This window comes from Electrophorus electricus, chromosome 13, assembly GCF_013358815.1.
Source record: "Electrophorus electricus isolate fEleEle1 chromosome 13, fEleEle1.pri, whole genome shotgun sequence".
NCBI lineage: Eukaryota > Metazoa > Chordata > Actinopteri > Gymnotiformes > Gymnotidae > Electrophorus > Electrophorus electricus.
The window spans coordinates 22005498-22032997 of record NC_049547.1 but is presented as its reverse complement, the minus strand read 5'-3'; the positions used below and the strand labels follow the sequence as shown (position 1 = coordinate 22032997).

The window sequence follows — 27500 nt, the reverse complement described above, 5'->3', positions numbered from 1 at the left end:
GTACTTATTTTAACAGCAGTTACTGGGGGGGTGTGTGCACGCGCAAACCATTTATGCCCAATGCCATTGCTCCTTTCTTTATGTATTAGGGGAGAGAGACAGAGAGAGAGAGAATGACAGAGGGAGAGAGAGAGAGAGAGAGAGAGAGAGAGAGAGAGAGAGAGAGAGAGAGAGAGAGAGAGAGAGAGAGAGAGAGATATATACAGGTCTAAACACTTGGCACCCTCTCTGCAGTTAATACCCCTCCTCTCTTCTCCCATCAAGTGTCTCTCTCTCTCTCTCTCTCTCTCTCTCTCTCTCTCTCTCTCTCTCACTCTCTCTCACACACACACACACACACACACACACACTAACTGGTCCCTGGGGAAGCATGTGACCAGGCATGGGAATGACGAAACTGTTTTCCGGGAGAATCCCAATCAAGCAGCACATTCTGGATACCTGCACCTCACCACACTCCTCATCACCACTCAAATCACTCAAATCACTGATACCTGCACCTCATCACACTCATCACCACTCAAATCACTGATACCTGCACCTCACCAAACTCATCACCACTCAAATCACTCAAATCACTGATACCTGCACCTCACCACACTCCTCATCACCACTCAAATCACTCAAATCACTGATACCTGCACCTCATCACACTCATCACCACTCAAATCACTGATACCTGCACCTCACCAAACTCATCACCACTCAAATCACTCAAATCACTGATACCTGCACCTCATCACACTCATCACCACTCAAATCACTGATACCTGCACCTCACCAAACTCATCACCACTCAAATCACTCAAATCACTGATACCTACACCTCACCACACTCATCACCACTCAAATCACTGATACCTGCACCTCACCAAACTCATCACCACTCAAATCACTCAAATCACTGATACCTACACCTCACCACACTCCTCATCACCACTCAAATCACTGATACCTGCACCTCACCAAATTCATCACCACCCAAATCACTCAAATCACTGATACCTGCACCTCACCAAACTCATCACCACTCAAATCACTCAAATCACTGATACCTGCACCTCACCACACTCATCACCACTCAAATCACTGATACCTGCACCTCACCAAACTCATCACCACTCAAATCACTCAAATCACTGATACCTGCACCTCACCAAACTCATCACCACTCAAATCACTGATACCTGCACCTCACCAAATTCATCACCACCCAAATCACTGATACCTGCACCTCACCAAACTCATCACCACTCAAATCACTCAAATCACTGATACCTACACCTCACCACACTCATCACCACTCAAATCACTGATACCTGCACCTCACCAAACTCATCACCACTCAAATCACTCAAATCACTGATACCTGCACCTCACCACACTCCTCATCACCACTCAAAACACTCAAATCACTGATACCTGCACCTCACCAAATTCATCACCACCCAAATCACTGATACCTGCACCTCACCAAACTCATCACCACTCAAATCACTCAAATCACTGATACCTGCACCTCACCAAACTCATCACCACTCAAATCACTGATACCTGCACCTCACCACACTCCTCATCACCACTCAAATCACTGATACCACTGATGCCACTAAAATCGCTGATACCACTCAAATCACTCAGATCACTGATACCACTCTAATAACTTATTCCACTGATATCACTCAAATCACTGATCTCACTGACACCTCTCAGACCACTGATATCACTGAGGTCACTCAGGAAGAGGTGTTATATGTTAGAACTCCTCTCACTCACAGACACGATGGATCTGAGGACAGGTCTGTGCTGATGGCACCTCCAAAAGTGTCTCTGTGCCCTCCTCCCTGATGTCATCCTTTCTGTGGTCGAGTGCGTGGGTTTTGTGTAAATGTAGTAGCTGCGACGGTGCCTGATAAAAAGCTTTTACATAGTTTTGGTGAGTATTTGTGAGCTGTGTTGTGTTACATGGAGTGGTGGGTGTGTAGGTGTGTAGCTGACTAGGTGTGAAGGTGTACAGGTGAGTAGGTGTGTATGTGTGTGTGTGTGACTGAGAGAATAAGAGCATGTTTGTATATAAGAAATATCTTTAGGTAACCTGTTTCTTTCACACTTAGTCACCCACAAACCAATCGCTCCCTCCCACACACACACACACACACACACACACACACACACACACCCTACACCTCCTTATGTGTCTACATTCTGCTTTGCTTCTTGACTATGAAAGATGATGCATGCTAATGCACCTCCCCTCACATAATGAAATGACCAATCAGGACGATCTATCAATTAGTCAGACTGTGGCCAGCCCATGTCCCGCCCCCATAAAATCGTTAGCTAATCAGAGATGTTTGGGAGGTAATGTCAGGCCCTGGACAAGCAGACCCTGCTTAAAGTGTTCTCCAGACCAGAAACGAGGAGCCAGGAGAACACGACTGAACACAAACTTTCCTTTTGATCTTTCCTGTGACCTTTCCTTGTGACCTTTTTTATATGACCCTTCCTGAGCAAGGGTCGTGGCATTGAGATTGAAGTTCACACAACTATCCCAGTCACTTCACTTCATTCTGCATTCCGGCCTGTGACATCTTGAAAGATTTGTGTGTGTGTCTGTGTGTGTGCATACCAAATTAAAATGCATGAGCTCTGAATGTATATACATGGCAATTTGCCCAGTGACCTGTGTCCCGCTGTGACCCCATGTACGGTGACCTGTGTTAACTCCTGACCCTGTGCACAGTGACCTGTGTTAACCCCTCACCCCATGCACAGTGACTTGTGCCCACCCACTGTACACCCAGTGTAAAGTGACCTGTGCCCACCTCTGACGCCGTGTATAGTGACCTGTGCCCTGACGGTAGTGAGTGTTTATCTGTGTGTGTGTGTGTGTGTGTGTGTGTGTTGGCCTGTCTCTGTCACCCCCTCCCCCACGGTGTGTCCTAACGTCGCATACCTCCCGTCATGCAGGTTTGACATGTGTGGTTGCCGTGGTTTCCCAGCAACACTCTTCACTGGAGTTTCCTTTAGTCATCACTCCAGAAGGACAGCTTGAGTGTGTTCACACTGCCAACTAGGAGGGCTGGGTATGTTCATACTGCCAACTAGGAGGGCTGAGTGTGTTCATACTGCCAACTAGGAGGGCTGAGTGTGTTCATACTGCCAACTAGGAGGGCTGGGTGTGTTCATACTGCCAACTAGGAGGGCTGAGTGTGTTCATACTGCCAACTAGGAGGGCTGAGTGTGTTCATACTGCCAACTAGGAGGGCTGGGTGTGTTCATACTGCCAACTAGGAGGGCTGAGTGTGTTCATACTGCCAACTATGAGGGCTGGGTGTGTTCATACTCCCAACTAGGAGGGCTGAGTGTGTTCATACTGCCAACTAGGAGGGCTGGGTGTGTTCATACTGCCAACTAGGAGGGCTGAGTGTGTTCATACTGCCAACTAGGAGGGCTGGGTGTGTTCATACTGCCAACTAGGAGGGCTGGGTGTGTTCATACTGCCAACTAGGAGGGCTGGGTGAGTTCATACTGCCAACTAGGAGGGCTGGGTATGTTCATACTGCCAACTAGGAGGGCTGAGTGTGTTCATACTGCTCCTGGGAGGGGGGAGGACACATTGCCCGTGGGTCTGTGTCTGAGCTGCTCTGTGTTTTTTACCTTTCACCCGGCCAGTCTTGATTGTGCATTTGCTCTTCACTCATCACTCCTCACTATTCATTCTTCACTCTTCACTGTCCACTCATCACTCTCCACTCATCACTCTCCACTCATCACTCTCCACTCATCACTCTCCACTCATCACTCTCCACTCTCCACTCATCACTCTTCACTCTCCACTCATCACTCCTCATTCTCCACTCATCACTCTCCACTCATCACTCCTCATTCTCCACTCTCCACTCATCACTCTTCACTCTCCACTCATCACTCTCCACTCATTACTCTCCACTCTCCACTCATCACTCCTCATTCTCCACTCTCCACTCATCACTCTTCACTCATCACTCCTCATTCTCCACTCTCCACTCATCACTCTCCACTCTCCACTCATCACTCTCCACTCTCCACTCATCACTCCTCATTCTCCACTCTCCACTCATCACTCTCCACTCTCCACTCTCCACTCATCACTCCTCATTCTCCACTCTCCACTCATCACTCTTCACTCTCCACTCATCACTCCTCATTCTCCACTCTCCACTCATCACTCTCCACTCTCCACTCATCACTCTCCACTCTCCACTCATCACTCCTCATTCTCCACTCTCCACTCATCACTCTTCACTCTCCACTCATCACTCTCCACTCTCCACTCATCACTCCTCATTCTCCACTCTCCACTCATCACTCTTCACTCTCCACTCATCACTCTCCACTCTCCACTCATTACTCTCCACTCTCCACTCATCACTCCTCATTCTCCACTCTCCAATCATCACTCTCCACTCTCCACTCATCACTCCTCATTCTCCACTCATCACTCCTCATTCTCCACTCATCACTCCTCATTCTCCACTCTCCACTCTCCACTCATAACTCTTCATTCTTCACCTCTTACTCTTCACTCTTCACTCTGCACTCATAACGTTTCATGCTTCACTCTTCACTCTTCACTCTCCACTCGTTACTCTCCACCCTTCAGCCCTACGGTTTACTGCTGCCAACTTTCTTGGCGTTTTGTCTCTGTAGGCTGTTTTGGTCACAGCCACAGTTGGAGATGTAGAATGAAAGGAGAGAGAGAGAGGGAGAGAGAGAGGGGGGGAGCGAGAGAGAGAGGGGGGGAGCGAGAGAGAGGGAGAGGAAGAGAGAGAGGGAGAGGAAGAGAGAGAGGGGGGAGAGAGAGAGGGAGAGGAAGAGAGAGAGGGGGGAGAGAGAGAGGGAGAGAGAGAGAGAGGGGGGGGAGCGAGGAAGAGAGAGAGGGAGAGGAAGAGAGAGAGGGAGAGAGAGAGAGAGAGAGAGAGAAAGCGAGAGGGAGAGAGAAAGAGAGAGAGAGAGAGAGAGAGAGAGAGAGAGGAAGTGAAATGTGAGCAAAGCAGCATTTTTTCTTTCTCTGCTTTTGCCTCATTTTGGGAGAGATCAAGGCAGACAGGTAATGAATTCCACCTCTCTCTCTCTCTCTCTCTCTCTCTCTCTCTCTCAGTATTCTTTCTCTTCTCCTGCTGATGTTTAAATTCCTCCTCACTTTGACAGTACTGCATGGGGATGTGCTGCTCTTGTTGCCATGGAGATGTAGCTAGGCAGCGGAGTCTGCGTTTCTTGCATGGCTCTGCATTCGTGCAGAGCAACGATGGAGCTTCTTAAGACTCAGTGCATACCGGAGGATGTGTGTGTGTGTGTGTGTGGGTGGGTGGCTGAGAGTGTGTGTGTGTGTGTGTGTGTGTGTGTGTGTGCATGTATTGGTGTGTGTAGGTGGGTACATGTGTGTGGGTGCGTGCGTGCATGCTTGTGTGTGTGTGTGTGTGTGTGTGTGTGTGGGTGGGTAGTTGGAGGACTGTGCATGTGTGTGTCAGCATTCACTGTATGTCTCAACAAGGATGAGAGAGTAAGAGAGAGAGAGAGAGAGAGAGGGATGAAGAAAATGAAAAGATACAGAAAACAAGTGAGCATGATGTGGGTGGAAGAAGAGTTGGATACAATCCCTTTCACACATTACAAAAAGAGATGGAGGAGAGAGAGAGGGAGGGAGGAGAGAGAGGGGGGGAGAGAGAGGGAGGGAGAGAGAGAGGGAGGGAGGAGAGAGAGAGGGGGGAGCGAGAGAGAGAGGGGGGGAGAGAGAGAGAGGGAGGAGAGAGAGAGAGGGAGGGAGGAGAGAGAGGGGGGAGCGAGAGAGAGAGGGAGGGAGGAGAGAGAGGGGGTGAGCGAGAGAGGGGGGGAGAGAGAGGGAGGGAGAGAGAGAAGGTGCGGGTGGGAGAATAGTTAGAATCACACTTCCTTTTACACATTCAGGGAGAGTGTGTGTGCGCATGTGTGAGTGTGAGTGTGTGTGTGTGTGTAGAGACAGACTGCGTTGTTGGAACTTGTTTTTCTCAGTGTGATCTTTGTCCTATAGAGTGCCTAATGAAGCCAAAAAATCACTCCATCACACACACATGCACACACACACACGCACGCACGCACACACACACACACACACACACACACAATAAGTGCAGTTACTGTTGTTCTTCGCTGCAGGATGTACTGTTAAACGTGTCTCATACAGGCAGCATGTCTGCATCTCTGCTTGGATCCTCTGTTAGGATTTATTTGTATTCGCTGTAAGTGGATATTTTGGGACCTGAAGTGACTCCACGCTTGTTGTTTGAGCTGTAATAGAATAAGCAGTGTTAAAATAGCTGTCGCTCTTTAAAACAAACACACACACGAAATGAACACCCCCCCACAGGGAGTGAGAGAGAGAGCGTTGGGGAGAGAGAGGATGAAACTGTGACAGATGGCTGTGACCTCCTCGGTGCTCGGTGAGATGAGTGAGATGTAGCTCACATTCTTCCCTCCCCAACACAGGTGCGGGGCCCCGGGAACAAGCCCCCCAGCAAGGAGGAGAGGCGGCGCAGATTAGAACTCCACTTAGGACACAAAGGGAAATGCTACACGAAACGAGAAATGTGTGCAGTCTCTTAACAACCGCTCCAACGGACGCTGCTGGAGCGGACGTTGTCGTTCTCTCTCTGTAGAGTTACGGGTGGGTTACTTAGTGCGTAGAATTTCTTTTTTTGGATTTCGTGAACGTCGGCTCACGCTGGAGTCACACAGGTCGAGTCTACACACGCCTCTCACAAAGCCGCCACGGTCTCGATGCAACAGTTCCGCGGCTTTGGACTTTCTCGGAAACTTTTTTTTTTGTCCTTCTGTGTTCCTTCCTGAGAGCTTTTCTGTTGAGGGTGAAAGGTCACCTTTGACAGGCCTCTCATGAGTGTCGCGTGTCAGCTATTAGCATAATTAATTTGCATATTTATGACATTCAGTCGTAAATGAGGTCTGAGTCTAACAAGGTAATTGAGCCTGTGGTTGTGTGTTATGGCACTCTGACTAAACTGGGTGTGGAATTCTTGGGTCTATAAGGACTAAAGGTTTGCCTGAAGATCTAGTACTTACTCATATATATGTAAACCATAAATACGTAAACCATAAATATGTACACACATAAACTATGCTAGCAGAGTGGTGCATCCACAGAGGTGCAGCACATGACAGGAAGCTCAACTCAATTGGAATTTTTGTCTAGAAATGTTTATAACACATTAAATAATAAAAACAACTTTTTTGTGTTATATTCCTTTGCCTGCTAACATTCATAGGCAAAGGCAACATATGGATGTAAAGACAAAGTCTCAGAGGTGTTGTGGTATCAGATACTGGGCTTGTGTGTCATGTGGATTAGGCTGACTGGTTTGACTGGTTTTACACCTTATAACTGGAGATGCTTCTGTCAGCCACAGAACATCAGAATGTGGGGAACAATGCGTCAGAACATCAGGTGAGGTGGAGACAGGGAGGAGATGATGAGGAGATGATGAAGAGGATACGAGGAGGAGACAGGGAGGAGACGAGGAGGAGGAGGAGAGGAGGCAGGGAGGAGGTGATGTGGCCTCTTTGTTTTGGCCTCTTTGTTTGCGCTCCAGGCATTGGCGTTTCTGGGCTTCCTCGTTGAGATGGTCTGTGATGCGTGCCAGTTGCATGCTGGGTAATAAGAGGGCGAGTGGTTAGCAGTGTGGGAGGAGACAGGAGCACAGAGAGAGCAGCACATGTTACCGCCATCACAGACTAATCACAGCAGCTTAGGACACACACATGCATAAACACACACTCACACATAAACACACACACACAAACACACACACATACAAACACACATTCACACACACACAAACACACACACTCTCTCTCACACACACACACACACACATAAACACACACACGCACGCACTCACATAAACACACACACACACATAAACACACACACTCACACACACGCACGCACTCACATAAACACACTCACACACACACACACATAAACACACACACACACACGCACGCACTCACATAAACACACTCACACATGCACGCACGCACTCACATAAACACACACACATAAACACACGCACACGCACGCACGCACTCACATATGCGCACACACACACACACACACATAAACACACACACTCGCACACACGCACGCATTCACATAAACACACTCACACATGCACACACGCACTCACATATGCACACACACACACACACACACATAAACACACACACTCACACACACACGCACGTACTCACATAAACACACACACTCACACACACGCACGCACTCACATATGCGCACACACACACACACACAAACACATACGCAAACGCACACGCACGTACACACGCACACACACAAATACAAACCCAGTATGAAGTTGATTTTAAAGGTGTGACAGTGTTTTCTTTAAAATAGTTAATGAAAAATTAAACTTATGGTATTAATACATATTATGTCATTGAGATTAGTTCTTGTCTGACATTTCTTTATGCATATGCAATAACAATCTGCACTCATCAGGCAGACTTGCTGGTCCGGAATCATTTAACAGAGACGCTGATCTGTTGATCGTGACCTGGATCAGAGCACCATGGCAACTGCAGCCAGTGTGATTTAAGGCCATTAACGTACCAACACAAGATCTCCTTCCATGTCCCACTTAAAGACCCACTGGGATTGACACACTCAGGTCTACCAACTGAACTACCTCAAATTTGTTTTGAGCAAAAGTTGCAGAGGGTTTTTTTTGTTTGTTTTTGCTTCTTGCTGTGCTGTTCCTGGATTTCATTCTGCTCGGTACCAGACGGAAACCCGGGGGAGGAGGGTTTTGGACACGCAGGACCAAAAACAACTCTTGTAAACAAAAAGTCCAAAGACCCCTAGTGAGAAAGAAGCAACTTGTATTTGATGTTGCAGTCCAAAGTAATAAAATGGTTACCAGACACAGTGGGGGGGAAAACTGTCTCTCTGATTCATATATTTACACAGTTTATCTGAAACTTTTATCCAAAGTGACTTACAATTCTGACTGAACACAACGTGAGTCATTGAGGTTAAGGCTTGAACCAGCAACCTTCTGCTTAGTAGTCCAGTACCTTCACCACTGAGCCGCCTATGTTTAACAGAGAAGTGTTCATGCTAGCTCTATGACCTGTTAACTCTCCAAAGATACTGGCTGCTGGTCACCCGCGCGCTCGGCTTGGACTCTGAGGAGATCCAGTCTCCCTCACCATCGTTCCCTTTCTCTCTGTTCTCTCCCTCACATATGCGCCAACGTTTCAGTGACATGGTCTTTGTCTTTATGATGCAAATTCCAGAGAGACTCGCCCTGGCCCGATCCAAGCGGCCAATGAGACGCTGACACAGGTCCTTTAGGCTGAGTTAGCATGCAGCTAGCTACGTTTAGGTGCTGTAGGTGCAGTTAACCGTGACTGGCTGCTGGAACTCCTTTCTTAAGACATGTCTTTTGTTGGTTCAGTTAGCTTGTTTGTTTATTTTCAGCCCAGTAGGTGTCTGGTGAGATGCGCGCTGTCACGTACACTGGCCTGCCAGATCGTCTGAATCCAGCCCGGAAGGTTACTGGGACTCTGTGTTTGCGTGTGTTTACTTTGACGTAATAATTAAGCACGGTGAGGCCGTGCTCACGCGGTCTCTAACTGACTCTTTGCTGATTGGCCGAGCTGATGGAAGTGGCTCCGCCTCCTTTTTTATTTTTTAAAAACATTTGGAACAGCTGAACCATAAATGAACGCTAAAGGTTGTGGCAGGTCACTCCTTGTTTCTGCGGGAGCCTTGACCATGTGGCACCTTGACCACTGTGCCATCAGTGGGGCTGATTAATTTGAGTGCACTCTGTTAATAGTGGCATGACAGAGAAAACAGTTAGTCTGTTTGTTTTTATTTGTTGATTTATCTGTTTATGTGTGTGTGTGTGTGTGTTCTGCTGTGTGTGTGACTTCTGTGAGTATCTCCCTCATTCCGTATGGCTTGCAGATGTTCCTCAGGGCAGTTTGTTACCTGAGACGGCAGGCTGCTTGGATAGTTCTGCCTGCCACAACGTCACCATCAGACGCGATAATGTCAGAACTTTCTTTGTTTTTCTGCTGTAATGTAGTGGTGGACGACAGGGTCGTACATGGTCATGTAGGGTTATGTAGGGTCGTACATGGTCGTACAGGGTCATGTAGAGTTATGTAGGGTCGTGCATGGTCGTACAGGGTCATGTAGGGTTATGTAGGGTCGTGCATGGTCGTACAGGGTCATGTGGGGTTATCTAGGGTCGTGCATGGTCCTACAGGGTCATGTAGGTTTATGTAGGGTCGTACATGGTCGTACAGGGTCATGTAGGGTTATGTAGGGTCGTGCATGGTCGTACAGGGTCATGTAGGGTTATGTAGGGTCGTGCATGTTCGTACAGGGTCATGTAGGGTTATGTAGGGTCGTGCATGGTCGTACAGGGTCATGTAGGGTTATGTAGGGTCGTGCATGGTCGTACAGGGTCATGTAGGGTTATGTAGGGTCGTGCATGGTCCTACAGGGTCATGTAGGTTTATGTAGGGTCGTGCATGGTCCTACAGGGTCATGTAGGGTTATGTAGGGTCGTGCATGGTCGTACAGGGTCATGTAGGGTTATGTAGGGTACGTGTATGGTCGTACAGGGCCATGTAGGGTTATGTAGGGTCATGCATGGTCGTACAGGGCCATGTAGGGTTATGTAGGGTCGTGCATGGTCGTACAGGGTCATGTAGGGTTATGTAGGGTTGTGCATGGTCGTACAGGGTCATCTAGGGTCGTGCATGGTTGTACAGGGTCATGTAGGGTTATGTAGGGTCGTGCATGGTCGTACAGGGTCGTGTAGGGTTATGTAGGGTCGTACAGGGTCGTGTAGGATTATGTAGGGTCGTGCAGGGGCCTGCAGGGTGATGTAGAGTTATGTAGGGTCGTGCAGGGGCATGCAGGGGCATGCAAGGTCGTGCAAGGTTATGCAGGGTTGTGCAGGGTCATGCAGGGTCGTGCAGGGTCGTGCAGGGTTATGCAGGGTCATGTAGGGTTATGCAGGGTCGTGCAGGGTTATGCAGGGTCATGCAGGGTTATGTAGGGTTATGCAGGGTCATGTAGGGTTATGTAGGGTCGTGCATGGTCGTACAGGGCCATGTAGGGTTATGCAGGGTTATGCAGGGTCATGTAGGGTCATGCAGGGTCGTACAGGGTCATGTAGGGTTATGCAGGGTCATGCAGGGTCGTGCAGGGTTATGCAGGGTCGTGCAGGGTTATGTAGGGTTATGCAGGGTCATGCAGGGTTATGCAGGGTCGTGGAGGGTCGTGCAGGGTCGTACAGGGACAGCACACATACTGCAGGGCTCCAGGCCTTTGTAATGATGGTGAGATCATTAGATGTAGGGATGGATATTACCTGTCCAGCAGAGAGACAGGTCCAGGATCAGCAGTGAAATGCCCACACATTCTGCATATGTCCAGGCAACCCGCTTTAGACCTGGCGCTTGACCGCACCCCTCCCTGACCACACCCCCTCCTTTTCATAGCTCCTCTTTGTCTCCCTTGGCCTCTCGGTCCCGTGTGGAGTGTGTAGGAACCTCTGTTCCGGGTCTGGGATGTTGAATTCACATTTTCCATTAGCATGTGAAACAAAACAGACTGTAGTGCTCGCTTCATTCTGGCCATCACCATGGCAACCATATCTGCAATACTCATCGCGGAGTGTGTGTGTGTGTGTGTGTGTGTGTGTGTGTGTATATATATGTATATCTCAACCGAGATCTCCGTCCAGAATCCAGAAGAGTACAGTCCTGGGAATAGCTATGATACTACGCAGAACTCTCAGGCACGCAGACACGGCCCAGAGGATGGTGGGAAGTTATACACATATATAAAATTCCACACTCCTTCTCCTCCAGGTCTCCTGGGATCTGGCGGACCACTGTCCTAGTTTGGGGGTCATAGCCCCTCGTGCTGCGGTTACCACAGGAATCACTGCTGTCTTTTCCAGCTTTTCCCTCAGCCCTTGTTCCGTGGTCCTGACGTTGTTGTCACTCGGGATTGCCACATCTATCACTACGGTTAGCCGTTACCGTTTTGTCTGACTGGTTCTGGAAGTCCCACAGGATCATAGCTTGGTCAGTCTCCACCAGTTTCAGGGGTGTATCCCACTCAGACCTGAGAACTTCCAGCCCATACTTGTACACTATGCCAGCCATTAGTTATGGCGTTCCATGTACGCTGTGTGCTGGATTGTCTCAGGAGCGTCTTTGCACAGTCTGCATCTGGGGTCCGGCCTGGTGTGGTAGATCCAGCCTCTGTTGATCTGGTCTTCAGTCCTGTGCTGCCGTGATTAGTGCCTCTGTGGTGTTTGGTCTCCGGCCTTTTCCAGCCACTGGTGGGATTTCTCCCTGTCAGCCTCTTCCGCTCTCTGCCGTTGGTTCATACCGTGCAGATGTTTTTCCTCCCATGATGCTCCCTGTTCCTCCTCACTTCCATCCTCCTCAGGGTTCTGCTGTCTGAGGTTCTCACTAAACACTCGGGCCATGACTTGGAGCCATCCTGGATCTTGGTTGTTTCATCCTGGATAGAGGCCCTGGCGTTCACTAGTCCTCAGCCCCTCTCCTTCTGCTTAGTGTACAGTGTCAGAGTGCTGGAGCTTTCTCCTGAGGAGCTTTCTCCTGAGGAGCTTTCTTGCCCTGATGTCAGTGGCTTCTGTCCGCTCCTTTGTCTAGCTGATATACAGTCCTTGTCTGGATGGTCTTCTCCTGACACTTTTGTGTTTGTATAAAAGACCGGCGCTCTGCTCAAGCAAACAGACATTTTTTCCTCCGTGTTTCTCGTGTCTTGACCCCGGGGAGAGCCACGTTCCCCCTCTCTGCTCGGCGACAGCTGAAGTGCTGTAATAAGTGTCGTGTGTATGGCGTGGGGAGAGTGAGCCGAGTTGATGGCGGCTGCTAGGTTACAAAGGACGGAGCAGGTCTCGGAAGGTCCTCCAGCTCTCTTTTGGAGTTTGTTAGGAGGCCTGGAGACCTTCTTCTCCGTTCCTCTGACAAGTCTGAGAGAAAGAAAAATGAACATTTCTCTCCATACAGACAGATAGAGATCTCAGAAAGAGAGAGAGGGGAGAGATAAGATGGAGAGAAAGAGACACAGAGAGAAGGATAGAGACAAAGAGAGAGAGAGACTTACCGTGCTGTGCCATATGTGTACCTTCATTGAGAACTTCGTTGTCATGGTAACCTGAGTTTAACCAGATATCAGTAATGCAAAGTGAGATGTGTTTCCTCTGATGGGATCAGTTAGCCATGATTGAAAGGTTTCTATTCCAGAGGTCTTCAGCTTCCAAAGTCTGGTCTAAGTACGGCTCTTATTCTCACCACCGTCACCCGTGTCTTTTGGCGTCATCACTCTCGTTTCCACGTGTTTCTTGCTCGTGTTTCCCAGTTCACGAGGTGGCCTGCCTGTTTGTGGTCTGTTCCGGTTCTGCCCATGGTCTGGTCCAGTCTGCCTGTATTTGGGTGTGTTTTCCTGTAAAGTCGCTCCTTCCCGCCTGACTTATGGACTGGGGTAGTAGAGTGCCTGGCGTGTCGACTGGGGTAGTAGAGTGCCTGGTATGTCGACTGGGGTAGTAGAGTGCCTGGTATGTCGACTGGGGTAGTAGAGTGCCTGGTATGTCGACTGGGGTAGTAGAGTGCCTGGTATGTCGACTGGGGTAGTAGAGTGTCTGGCATGTCGACTGGGGTAGTAGAGTGTCTGGCATGTCCACTGGGGTAGTAGAGTGCCTGGCGTGTCCACTGGGGTAGTAGAGTGTCTGGCGTGTCCACTGGGGTAGTAGAGTGTCTGGTGTGTCGACTGGGGTAGTAGAGTGTCTGGCGTGTCGACTGGGGTAGTAGATTGTCTGGCGTGTCCACTGGGGTAGTAGAGTGCCTGGCGTGTCCACTGGGATAGTAGAGTGTCTGGCGTGTCCACTGGGGTAGTAGAGTGCCTGGCGTGTCCACTGGGGTAGTAGAGTGCCTGGTATGTCGACTGGGGTAGTAGAGTGTCTGGCGTGTCGACTGGGGTAGTAGAGTGTCTGGCGTGTCCACTGGGGTAGTAGAGTGCCTGGCGTGTCCACTGGGGTAGTAGAGTGCCTGGTATGTCGACTGGGGTAGTAGAGTGCCTGGTATGTCGACTGGGGTAGTAGAGTGCCTGGTATGTCGACTGGGGTAGTAGAGTGTCTGGCATGTCGACTGGGGTAGTAGAGTGTCTGGCGTGTCCACTGGGGTAGTAGAGTGTCTGGCGTGTCCACTGGGGTAGTAGAGTGTCTGGTGTGTCGACTGGGGTAGTAGAGTGTCTGGCGTGTCGACTGGGGTAGTAGATTGTCTGGCGTGTCCACTGGGGTAGTAGAGTGCCTGGCGTGTCCACTGGGATAGTAGAGTGTCTGGCGTGTCCACTGGGGTAGTAGAGTGCCTGGCGTGTCCACTGGGGTAGTAGAGTGCCTGGTATGTCGACTGGGGTAGTAGAGTGTCTGGCGTGTCGACTGGGGTAGTAGAGTGTCTGGCGTGTCCACTGGGGTAGTAGAGTGCCTGGCGTGTCCACTGGGGTAGTAGAGTGCCTGGTATGTCGACTGGGGTAGTAGAGTGTCTGGCGTGTCCACTGGGGTAGTAGAGTGCCTGGCGTGTCCACTGGGGTAGTAGAGTGTCTGGTATGTCGACTGGGGTAGTAGAGTGCCTGGCGTGTCCACTGGGGTAGTAGAGTGCCTGGTATGTCGACTGGGGTAGTAGAGTGTCTGGCGTGTCCACTGGGGTAGTAGAGTGCCTGGCGTGTCCACTGGGGTAGCAGAGTGCCTGGCGTGTCCACTGGGGTAGTAGAGTGCCTGGCGTGTCCACTGGGGTATTCTGATGTCTGGGATCACTCTGTCCTCTCCACTCTTACTCTCCTGAGGAACGTGGCGCAACTGCTGTTCAAACCTGACCAAATGGCAACTAAGCTGGAAAGAATGAAATGACAGCTCAGCTGTTTGGACAGCCGATATACCAACTTAATCAAAGCTGGAGGATTAATCTCCCACTCGCTGTCACGGGCATCGCTGTGCTACTCAGGGAGCAGAGCAGAATGCCTATCTGGCAGTCAGGACCTGCCAATCATGAATCATTAACCTAAAACATTCATTTTCCATGGACATTTTTCCTATCATCTGTCTCCTGATACGGGCTTCTGTGAAAAACTGGTCTACATGTAGCGTGGCCTGGAATGCTGGCTCAGTGCTGAACATGGCCCAGTTGCCATGGCATCCACAGCCTGGTGTTGGCAGTGTCTGGCTGTGCTGCCTCCCTCTGTGCCTGGAGCCTGTCTGCTGGAGGAGGTGAGCTTGGCCAAACCTCTGCTGGCCTGCACTGCCAGTAGAAGGCCAGGAGCAGGGGGGTTGTGGAGCTGAGGGGTTACAGAACTGAGGGGTTACGGAGTGGAGGGGTTACAGAACTGAGGGGTTGTGGAGTGGAGGGGTTACAGAACTGAGAGGTTAAGGAGCAGAGGGGTTATAGAACTGAGAGGTTACGGAGCGGAGGGGTTACAGAACTGAGAGGTTAAGGAGCAGAGGGGTTACAGAACTGAGAGTTTAAGGAGCAGAGGGGTTATAGAACTGAGAGGTTACGGAGCAGAGGGGTTATAGAACTGAGAGGTTACGGAGCAGAGGGTTTACAGAACTAAGGGGTTATGGAGCAGAGGGGTTACGCACACACACACACACACACACACACACACACACAGACACACACACACACACACACCCCTCGGAGTGAAGTAGTGAGTATAATGTCTATATGAATTCGAGACTCTCTCTCCTAACCAGGCTTCCTTATAGTAGCTTGCTGGGAGGTTTTTAGCTCGGCAGTCATGGAAACTACGTGGTCTCTAGAACTCAGTTTTACCAGAGGAACCCAGCACCACTTGACCTGGTCAGACCACACATCAGTTAAACTGAAGTTTTAACAGGCGTTCTTCAAGTACGTGTCTGCGTGACGCTTGGCTAGTTTTAAACAATCTCTCCGTGTGACGGCTCCGTTTTGTAACTTCATCAGTTGGACCTGCTCGATGGGGTTTATTGTAGAAAATGGCGGTGCAATTAACGTGAGAACCGCAGCCTGAAAAATGGCTAAAAGTCCACAGAATAGCGGCCATGTGTCTTACGGAAGCATCACTGTGGAAAATGTTGCCATGGGAACATGGCTTGATATTTGACTTTTTTTCAAGTCAAGTGGCATCCTGCCAAAGGACAGAATTCACCTGGAAGTGGACAGAAACACTTCCTAGAACAGACATGGAGTAGTAGATCATTGGATAATGTTCAAAGGTTAAAGGTCAAGACCTCCCAAGCCAGATTCAGCACTGAGCCTCATTCATCTGTCGTCTTCCTGACGTTTCTTTTTGCCTTTTTCTCTAGTCTGGTCTAGTGGGTCAGAGGTCAAACTGACAGCTGCTTCAACGACGTGCCCACACTGAACACCCACAAAAAAGCACAGAAAATCTGAGAGAGAGAGTAAGAGTAACAGAGAGAGAGAGATAGAGAGAGTGAGATGGGGAGGAGGATAAAATCTGTTTGGCCATAAAGGCTGGTATGGGAGGCATTAGCCCAGATGCTGATAGCCACCCAGAGGCTGATGGGTAAAATACAGTATAAAGTGTAAAGTATAAAATACAGTGTAAAGTGTAAAGTACAGTATAAAGTATAACGTGTAGCATACAGTGTAAACTATAGTGTAAAGTATAAAGTACAAAGTGCAGTATAAAGTATAATGCACAGTGTAAAGTATAAAGTACAGTGTAAAGTACAAAGTATGAAGTATAAAATACAGTGTAAAATATAAAGTGTAAAGTACAGTATAAATTACAGTATAGAGTATGAAGTATAAAGTACAGTGTAAAGTATATAGTACAGTATAAAGTTGTAAGTACAGTATAAAATATAAAATGTAAAGTATAAAGTACAGTTTTAATCCAATCACAATAACAACTATTGCATGATTCATTTGCTGTTTACACTAGCAATTCAATTCACACTGTTTTAGATCATGAAATGTTTTCAGTTAAAGTCTGAAAATCTGAGTCATTTTCAGTTTGAGAATGATTTCAGAACAACGTACGAGGTGGTGAGTTATGGCACAGAGCATTTGCATTAATCTTTCTGTTTGCAAATATGCAGAGAAAAAATACATTTGTCTGAAATTTGTGCTTCTTACCCAAGTTGACAGTAAGTTCAAAAGTGTTTTCATTCAATAACCCTCAAGCAAACACACACACACACACACACACACACACACACACACACACACACACACACACCCACCCACCCAGAGCAAGACACATTTTGTACCCAAACATATATGCTAACAGGAATCCTAATATGTGATTTATCTGTATTATAAATAAGAATTATTAATCAGTGTATACAGGCTGTATTTCTAGGCTCCAGTGCTAACTGCTATGGATAACACTGCAGCGTGTGTGTGTGTGTGTGCACTGTAGTAGAACAGTAGATGGTGGGTGAACATTAAGTTGTGGAAGAGTATCTCTCGAGGGACGAGGGATAGCCTCCAAGCAAAGGAATGACCAGAGAGCCCTGCCCCAACCTAATAACAGATTAATCTGTGTGTGTGTGTGTGTGTGTGTGTGCGTAGACGTGTGTGTGTGTTTGCATGCACATTTCTCAAAAGAAGTGTTTGTGTGTGTGTGTGCGTGCGTGCAGCAGTGTGGTTGTGTGTCTCTGGGTAGGGTTACATTGTGTGGGTAGGGTGAGATTGTGTGTGTGTGTGTGTGTGTGTGTGTGTGTGTGTGTGTGTGTGTGTATACAGAGACGAGGCCAGAGATGCTGCCCCCTAGGGATATTGCAACACAATATGATTCACGTTAATTATCAATACAAAAACAAATAAAGAAATAAAAATGTTGAAAAAACCCTGAAGGGTCACGTGCACCCTCATATTCTATGGGCCAAACACATCTTCCAGATCATACATTATCTCACGCAGAGTAACACGGCTTTATCGTGCCGTTGCTTATTTTCTGCTCTTATTTAACTGTAGAACAAGTGCTGTGCCATAATAACATGTCTCTCTGTAGTCACTGCCGTTAGCACCGCGTTAAACGTTACATGTGCCTGGAAAGAAAAGCAAAAACCCAAACAAAATGACCACAAAAACAAAACAAAACCTCAACAACAAAAAATCAAACAGAAAAGAGAGAAGGCAAGCCGAGAACAAACGGAGCTCTTTACGCATAGCTGAGTCGTGTGGCTAGCACTCTGCCAAGCTACATGGATGTGTGAGCACATGGAGCTAATATGCAAATGCCAGAGTTAATTAGGGAAGCCCTCGTTAACAGAGCTGCTTCAACACTTGGCTTTCTACTAAAGTACGTGAAGCCCAGGGAGGGTCAGGCTCTACATAGGTCAGCAGAGTGCACAAAGTCTCGCCAAACGCTCGAGCAAGTGTCTCAAACACTCGCCCAAGGCTAGTAAACTGTCGCGCATGCGTCTCAAACACTCGCCCAAGACTCGCAAACGCTCGCGCATGCGTCACAAATGTTTGCCCAAGACTTTGAAATGCTTGCACATGTGTCTCACACGCTTGCTCTTGTGTTTCAAATGCTCACCCAAGACTCGCAAGCACTTGTGCGTGCGTCTCAAACGCTCACTGAAGACAAAATGCTCGCACATGGGTCTCAAATGCTCGTGCATGCGTCTCAAATGCTCGCCCAAGACTAGCAAACGCTTGCACATACGTCTCAAACGCTTGTGCATGAGTCTCAAATGCTCGCCCCACTCGCACGCACTCAGGCGTGCATCTCAAATGCTCACTCAAGACTCGCAAACGCTCACACATGCGTTTCAAACGCTCGCTCATGCATCTCAAGCGCTTGCCCAAGACTCGCAAATGCTCACGCATGCATCTCAAACACTCGCTCATGTGTCTCAAATGCTCGCACTCAGGCATATGTCTCAAATGCTCACCCAAGACTCGCAAATGCTCGCACGTGTCTCAAACACTCGCGCATGCATCTCAAATGCTCACTCTCAAGCGTGTGTCTCAAACGCTCACCCAAGACTCGCAAACACTCACGCATGTGTCTCAAATGCTTGCCCAAGATTCTCAAATGCTTACGCATGCATCTCACATACTTGCCCAAGACTCTCAAACGCTCACGCTTGTGTTTCAAATGCTTGCCCAAGACTCGCAAGCACTCGCGCCTGCATCTCAAACGCTCACCCAAGACTCGCAAATGCTCGCCCATGGGTCTCAAACGCTTGCTCATGCGTCTCAAGCGCTCGCCCAAGACTCGCAAATGCTCGCACGTCTCAAATGCTCGCACATGTGTCTCAAACACGGCCAAGACTCGCAAACGCTTGCGCGTGTCTCAAACGCACACCCAAGACTCACAAATGCTCACCCTTGTGTCTCAAATGCTCGCTCATGCGTCTCAAATGCTCGCACACAGGCGTGCGTCTCAAACGCTCACCCAAGACTCACAAACGCTCGCACGTGTGTCTCAAATGCTCACACTCAGGCGGGCATCTCAAACGCTCACCCGAGACTCGCAAACACTCATGCATGCATCTCAAATGCTTGCTCATGCTTCTTAAGCGCTTACCCAAGATTCACCAACACTCGTGCAGATGTCTCGAATGCTCGCTCATGCATCTCAAACGCTCGCACTAGCATCTCAAACGCTTGTCCAAGACTCGCAAACGCTCGCATGTGTCTCAAACACTCACCCAAGACAGGACTCATTGTGAGTGTTTGTCTTTAGGTAGGGAAGGTGTGTGTGAGTAGCCACCCAAGACTCACAAACGCTCACGCTTGTGTCTCAAATGCTCGCGCATGCATCTCAAATGCTCGCCCAAGCATCTCAAACGCTCACCCAAGACTCGCAAATGCTTGCGCATGGGTCTCAAATGCTTGTGCATGCGTCTCAAACGCTCACGCTTGTTTCAAATTTCCGCCCAAGACTCGCAAGCACTCGTGCATGCGTCTCAAACGCTCACCCAAGACTCGCAAATGCTCGCGCATGGGTCTCAAACGCTCGCTCATGCATCTCAAGCGCTCACCCAAGACTTGCATACGCTTGCGCATGCGTCTGAAATGCTCACACTCAGGCGTGGGTCTCAAACGCTCACCCAAGAGAGGACTCACTGTGTGTGTGTTTGTCTTTAGGTAGGGAAGGTGTGTGTGAGTAGCCAGTGGTAGTGTGTACTAGCAGGACTGTAGTTTGGATGGTTTCTCCGCACAACTGACTCACCTGAGCGTACGAGCTGTTCTCTTCCCCACGCACTCTCGCCAGGCTAATGAAAGCAACCGGCTGTGCTCTTTAGATATATATAGCTGAGAATGAGGAGAGACAACTCGTAATTAAAGTAGTAAATGTTCCCTCGTTTGTGTGTGTGTGTGTGTGTGTGTGTGTGTGTGTGTGTGTGTGTGTGTGTGTGTGTGTGTGGTGTGTGTGGTGTGCGTTGACGTGCTTGGGTTAAGCTTTCCTGTGTTTTCACGTGCCTGAGTAATCAGCACTCTTCTGTTCTCCACAGTTTCACTACTCGTAGCAAACCGTGCACGATCAAGATCTGCTGAGTGCTGGGACTCTATTTGTGAGTGTGAGTGTGTGTGTGTGTGTGTGTGTGTGTGTGTGAGAGTGTGTGTGTGTGTGTGTGTGTGTGTGTGTGTGTGTGTGTGTGTGTGTGCGTGCGTGTGTCAGGGGGATTTCTCACTGTGCCTGTAAACGTGTTTGAATATGTAAGTCATAAAACACACAGCTGACGAGATGATGGCAGAAGGTCTATGCTCAGATGGGAAGGTCTGCAAAAGACTCGCCACAGACCTTCATGCTGACGTCCTGCCAGTTCTGCCCGTCACTAACGTCTGCTCGACCAATCAGGCCCTTAGACTGTCATTATAAGCGCAGGTTGTTTATTTAACCAAACATGTCATATTGATTCCGTCAGACGTGATCGCTGAATTCTCCCCGAGAGAACCAACTACCAGCAGCAATCAAAAAGGTTCTCGCTGCAAAGTGCTATGAGTTCAGGACTGAGAATTCACATGAAGCAGATTTGGGTTTTTTAGGTTTTCAATAATCTTTCGTAACCTCATATAATCTTTTGTAAATCATGGGATCTTTCTGGTAGTTTCCAGTGTCTGTGAATTCTGGGTAAGTTCAGCACCGGACCATAACAGTGAGTCGTGTGGAAAGTGAACGGTTCACATATGAGAGGCCACGGTGCATTAACAAGTGAAAAGACTCCATACAACAGGACAGCATGTTTTTAACACAGATTACCTGGAGATCTGTGTGTTTATTGCTCAGGAGACTCAGGCTGAGCTGATCAGAGCTTTTCAGTGCCTCTTTGCTAGTAGTAACCAGGAGCTCTCCTTAGTGAATGTTGTCTAACAGCAAGTCATTTTTGACAAAAGTAATACATTTTCATGTTTTATATTTTATTTATATTTACACTGAAATTTTACAGCCACTTGAAACAATATATTTGCATCCATCAGTGTTCATTCTTCATGACTAAAAGGTCACAGTGTGCTTTTTTCTGCTGAATGAGATAGTGTTGTGTTCTTACAAAAACCTCTTCATTTTGAAAAATAAAATAATTTAGTCTTTGTGTTGAACTCAAAAGGCAGCTCAGTTGGAGGTCGTGGTCCACTGGAGTTTAGAAACTTTTGTAGAAAGCTGGACGGGAAATGCTGTTTTCTGGGAGAATCTGCTTGAATCATAATTTTAAAAATCCACAAGACACAAATCCTTCATCTGTGTGTGTGTGTCTGTGTCTGTATCTGTGTGTGTGTGTGTGCATGCTGGAGCACACGTCATCCATTAGCGTGCACTGGTAGTCGTGTGAGCATGCTGATGTTCATGTTGATTGTCTAAGTGCTGATATACATGTATGTTTGTTCCTGTGTGTGTGTGTGTCTCTTCAGGTTATTCCTGTGCATATTTCATAACTGAGCTCTAGGGTGTGGTGTGTTTGGGGACCCCAAACACACCCTCTCCTCGTTTTCCCTGAAGGTGGAGCGTGCGGAGGGTGGCCTGTGTCTGCACCCGCTAGTGGACATGTTTTGATGTTTAATCTGTAATCCCATCTCCGTAATAAATCCTGATCCCGCGTGGATCACGAGTCTTCCCCCCTAGTTCCTCGCCGCGGTACGTGTGTGTGGGTTTGGCAGGTCTCGTGCTTGGCGTGTGCCTCACACTTTTCTTTCTCTCTGTTCCATGCCCACCCTGCTGTGTCTCTCACAGAGTCCCAGTGCACTCTGTGTGGGGATACTGAAGGTAAGTTCCTCTGTTTAATCTCTCCAGCATTGTCAGTGCTGTGTGTGTGTGTGTGTGTGTGTGTGTGTGTGTGTGTGTGTGTGTGTGGCAACAGGTGCATGAGCAATGATTAGTGATGCAATTTCTGTTCTTCTCTTACCTTCCTCTCTCTCTCTCTCTCTCTCTCTCCCTCCCTCCCTAGCACTCTGCATCTTTCTCTCAAAGAGAAAGAGATTTTATCTTCCTCTCCATCTCTCCCTCTCTCTCTCTCTCTCTCTCTCAGTACTGTTTACTGTTTTGCCGTCTGCTCCTCTGTTCTTTTATATTTATCTTTTATTTTATTTTTGTAGCTTTGTTGTGGACCAAGTGGAAATAATAACATATACTTCAGTGACAGGCGGTTTGCCACTATCTCAATTCTATGGAGAATAAATGCTCGCAAAATGATCACATAACATAACCATGCAAAAACATGCAGGTAATACGTAACATGTCTACTAGGACAAAAGCCTTGTCCTTGGGGTCCCTGCTCCTCCTGGGGGGCTCCAGAACGGCATGTTGGAGACAGCAGGTAGCTCTGCGTCCTGACTCTGGGTAATGACCCAGACAAGAGAACAGCTGCAGCTCTGATTGGGTTAAGACCCAATCAAGTGCACCACCACCATCACCATTACCTTACTGCAGAGACACACACACACACACACACACACACACACACACACACACACACACACACACACACACACACACACACACACACACACGCACCCACACACAAACACACGCGCACACACACGCACACACAAACATGCGTGCACACACATGCGCACACATGTAGCTACATGTACATGCACACATACAGATAAGCTTTATGCAGACATAGATACACACACACACACACACACACACACACACACACACACACACACACACACACATCTAAACACATCGAATGGTACACACACACATCTAAACACATCTAATGGTACACACACACATCTAAACACATCGAATGGTACACACACACATCTAATGGTATACAAAACGTTCATGTTTCGGTCTTGTTTTAAACTGAGTGAGTGGGTCCACACACTCCCTATTCAAACACACACCCTGTTGAAAACCTGCAGACTAGAATGTGCTACAGAAGTACAGATGCACAGAATAATACACACGTGCCATACACACAGAAGTGCATTATAAAGATGTAAGTTCCTCTATGTAATATGCTTGTATTATTATTATTGTATAACTGATCCTTTATCTACCCATAATCTCTGTAAAAAATGTTTTGCCCTTTCAGTTTAAAACAAGACAGAAACATGAACGTTTTGTAGAGAGTATTTTACCTTGAAGTTCTCTGGTTTTCCAATGTACAACAATGAAAATGTACAACAGAAAAAACCACACACATACACACACACGCACACACACTTGAGTCAAGCAACTGCATTAGGAAGTTGTATTTGGATGCCTCTTTTCTGCGAAGTCAGAATTACCACCAAGAAGCAATTATCCTCCACACCAACACCACAGGAAGAGTCAGAGGGAAAGAGAAAGAGGTGTGTGTGTGTGTGTGTGTGTGTGTGTGTGTGTGTGTGAGAGAGAGAGAGAGAGAAGGGGGTGGTTATTTGAGCAAATCTGTTTTCTGTCAAAGACAGAGAAGACAAAAGACAATAAAAATGATCATTATATGCATCATTAAAGTGTCCCAGTGAATGACTACGGTGTGTGTGTGTGTGTGTGTTATGTGCATTAGTTATAATACAGTGGACAGCAAGTATCTGGAGAATGTACAGGAGATGAGTGAGGGAACTCTTAGTTGAGAGAGAGAGAGAGTGTGTGTGTGTGTGTGTGTGTGTGTGTGTGTGTGAGAGAGAGAGAGGGAGAGAGTGTGTGTGTGTGTGTGTGTGTGTGTGTGAGAGAGAGAGAGAGAGAGAGAGAGAGAGAGAGGGAGGGAGAGCATATGTGTTGTGCAGATCTCAGACCTTAATGTCTCTATCACACTCAACACTCCTTGTACCCCACCTCAGGTGCCTGCACTCTGTCTGTGATCTGTCTGTAATCCATCCAGTCTGCGTTCGATCTCTTTGTAGTCTGCCAGTGGTTGGTTTGCGATCTGTAATCAATCTGCAATATGCATTCACTCAATCTGTGATCAGTCTGTGATCTGTCTTTGATAGGTCTGTAATCTGTCTGTGATCAGGTCTGTGATCAGGTCTGTCTGTGATTAGTTTGGAATCGGTCAGGAATCAATTGGTGATTTACCTCCAATCAGTCTCCATCCAGCCTGCAGTCAGTCTGCAAAGACGCAGATGAAGGCTGTTCAGTGTCAGAGCCTCAAAACACCATTTGGGAGGGAAGACATTCCCAAGAGGCTCACGGAAGTGGCACCAGGAGTTCTGGAAGTGCACTGCAGGGCACTTGAGTATCGACTGCTCATGCCTGAGCGGCGAGGACTGCTGAAACACCCCCCGTCCGGTCGCCGGGCTCGGAGCGAGTTCTCACGAGATAAAAACAACGCGAAATCAACTCAGTAAGAGGAACTGTCACTCATGCACATTAAGAATAGCACAGACATTCATTATACTGTTCGGGGTCACACCACGAATAATGTCGAGATCCGTGTCAACAGCCCGAATGAAAACACTCACTCTGGTGAGAATACGTAAGTCACTGCACTCGCATGGCATGAGACCTGGAGCTCTACAGCATCGCCACACAATTATTTTAACTCATCCGCCTCCCATTTCAGCCTTCCTCGATTGTCTCACTTTCGACATGCGTGGAAGTGTGGGAAATAGAAGCAGGCCACAGAGCGTCAAAGGATGCCTGATTGCCACTTTGTCGCTTTACAGCTGCTTCTGCGGAGAGCTTTGGATAGACCTCCACGCGTGGGTTTATCCGGCCTGCGTTCGCTGCATTCGGTGCGGATGCGGAACGTTCCCAGTCATCTATTGTCTTCGAAATCCATCCGGCTCAGACCGTTGTTCCGACCCATGTCGCCAAGTGCTCGTGCTGGAGCAAGGCCGGCCGTGTGGACTTTAACGCTCGCGTTCGTAGCGCGCACATTCTGCCCCTAACGGCGTCTTTCTTGGAACAGATGAGCGCGTTCTGCTTTGGGACTTACCGACTGCATCTGCTTGCGCGTTATTGCGTGTAACCCACAGCCCGGATTTATGGGAGCCTGTCGGGAAGGTCCATTACCGCACCCGGAAGGTATTTAAATGCCGATCGTGTTGTACAAGGCTCGGCGGGGGCCTGGCGCATGCAGCCCACCTCCTCGGGCGTTTGTCACCAGGACGGCGGCTCCGGGAATCGGGCTTGCGGATGGGGTGGAAAAAAGAAATTAATGAAAGGAGATGATGTGGGGAAGGGGCTGGATCACTCGCAAAACACGCCACCGCTCGGAATTATCTGTTGCCGTTTGTTTCTTTTGGAATGAGGACAGGAGGTCTGATTTGTGCTTGGCTCAGGGGGAAGAAAAAGAAAATACATTTGTGAGATTTCGTGTGGCTGTTAGGAAGCACAGTTAATTCATATTCCAACCAGATCTTGGAAGCAATGCGTTACCGGCATAAAGAATCCGTCTCGCTCATCACAGTTCTATGGTATCAAAGTCTGGCCGTTTAAGGCACCGGTATATTCACTCTAGATTTAGGGGGATGTTGGGATTTTACGAGGAGCACTGGGAGGGGAATTCCGATCTGAAGCTTGGAATGACCTCATCGAGGTCAGAAGTGACCTCATTGTCTTCTGGTTGAGTGTCTTGACAGAGCCGGGGGCCAGGCAGGGAGTTACCTCGCTCCAGATAGGGAGGCATCCAGAACCACATCTAGAACCATGTGTGGAACAGAGTCCAGATCTCTGTCCTGACCTGGCCAGTCTGCTTCTGTTCACGCTTGCTCTCATTTCTCTGCTTAGCTGGTGCATTGTTTACCCTGACAGGTTGCCAAGGAGTCCGTGCACTGTAAACAAAAGATTCTTTCTGACCCAGGTATTGTGGTCCAGTCAGCTGTTTCCTGGGTCATTCTTTAGCCCTGGGCAGTAAATTGGCATCCTGTGGTGAAGACACTTCTCTCAGATTGCTCTCTTTTGTGACGAGATCGGAGCTGTCAACAAAAATACTGCCAAACAGGTCAAGAAACATGTAGAAACATTTTTTTCCTATCTGCAAGTGTTTTGTAAAATATAGCAGTTATGCATGTTTAAAAGGTAGTAGTATTAATTTTGTGTACATTCGTAAAGCAAATCCAATTTGTTTTGGCAGTTTAATGGAGAAGTAATTACTAATAACTACTTATTTCCTTCTCCAGAACAGAGATGTCTAGCATTTAGCATTATAAAGGATTTGCAGAAGGCACAATTATGTGTTAGTCACAGTTATGTGTGTGCACAAGGCACAAAAATGTGTTAGTCACAGTTATGTGTGTGCACAAGGCACAAGAATGTGTTAGTCACAGTTATGTGTGTGCGCAAGGCACACTTATGTGTTAGTTATAGTTATGTGTGTGCACAAGGCACAATTATGTGTTAGTTACAGTTGTGTGTGTGCACAAGGCACAATTATGTGTTAGTTACAGTTGTGTGTGTGCACAAGGCACAAGTATGTGTTAGTTACAGTTGTGTGTGTGCGCAAGGCACAATTACTTGTTAGTTACAGTTGTGTGTGTGCACAAGGCACAAGTATGTGTTAGTTACAGTTGTGGGTGTGCGCAAGGCACAAGAATGTGTTAGTTACAGTTGTGGGTGTGCACAAGGCACAAGTATGTGTTAGTTACAGTTGTGTGTGTGCGCAAGGCACATGGTGTGTTAGTTACAGTTGTGTGTGTGCACAAGGCACATGGTGTGTTAGTTACAGTTGTGATTGTGCACAAGGCACATGGTGTGTTAGTTACAGTTGTGATTGTGCACAAGGCACATGGTGTGTTAGTTACAGTTGTGTGTGTGCACAAGGCACATGGTGTGTTAGTTACAGTTGTGATTGTGCACAAGGCACATGGTGTGTTAGTTACAGTTGTGATTGTGCACAAGGGACATGGTGTGTTAGTTACAGTTGTGATTGTGCACAAGGCACATGGTGTGTTAGTACTGTCACCTCTCTCATGGGAGGTGCTCCACATGGATGTCCTTAGCCCTGGGGGTCTCTCGTGCTGGGGGGGGTCTTGTGTCCTGGGAGTGTCCT

General features: G+C 48.1%; 1 protein-coding gene across 1 annotated transcript in view; it reads left to right on the top strand.

Annotated features, from left to right (window-relative positions):
* dlgap2a (discs, large (Drosophila) homolog-associated protein 2a) overlaps positions 1-27500 on the top strand; it is a 189248-nt gene that overhangs the window by 64525 nt on the left and 97223 nt on the right. The window contains 1 exon segment of the mRNA XM_035532627.1: positions 22304-22336. Coding sequence (XP_035388520.1) covers positions 22304-22336 — 33 coding nt within the window.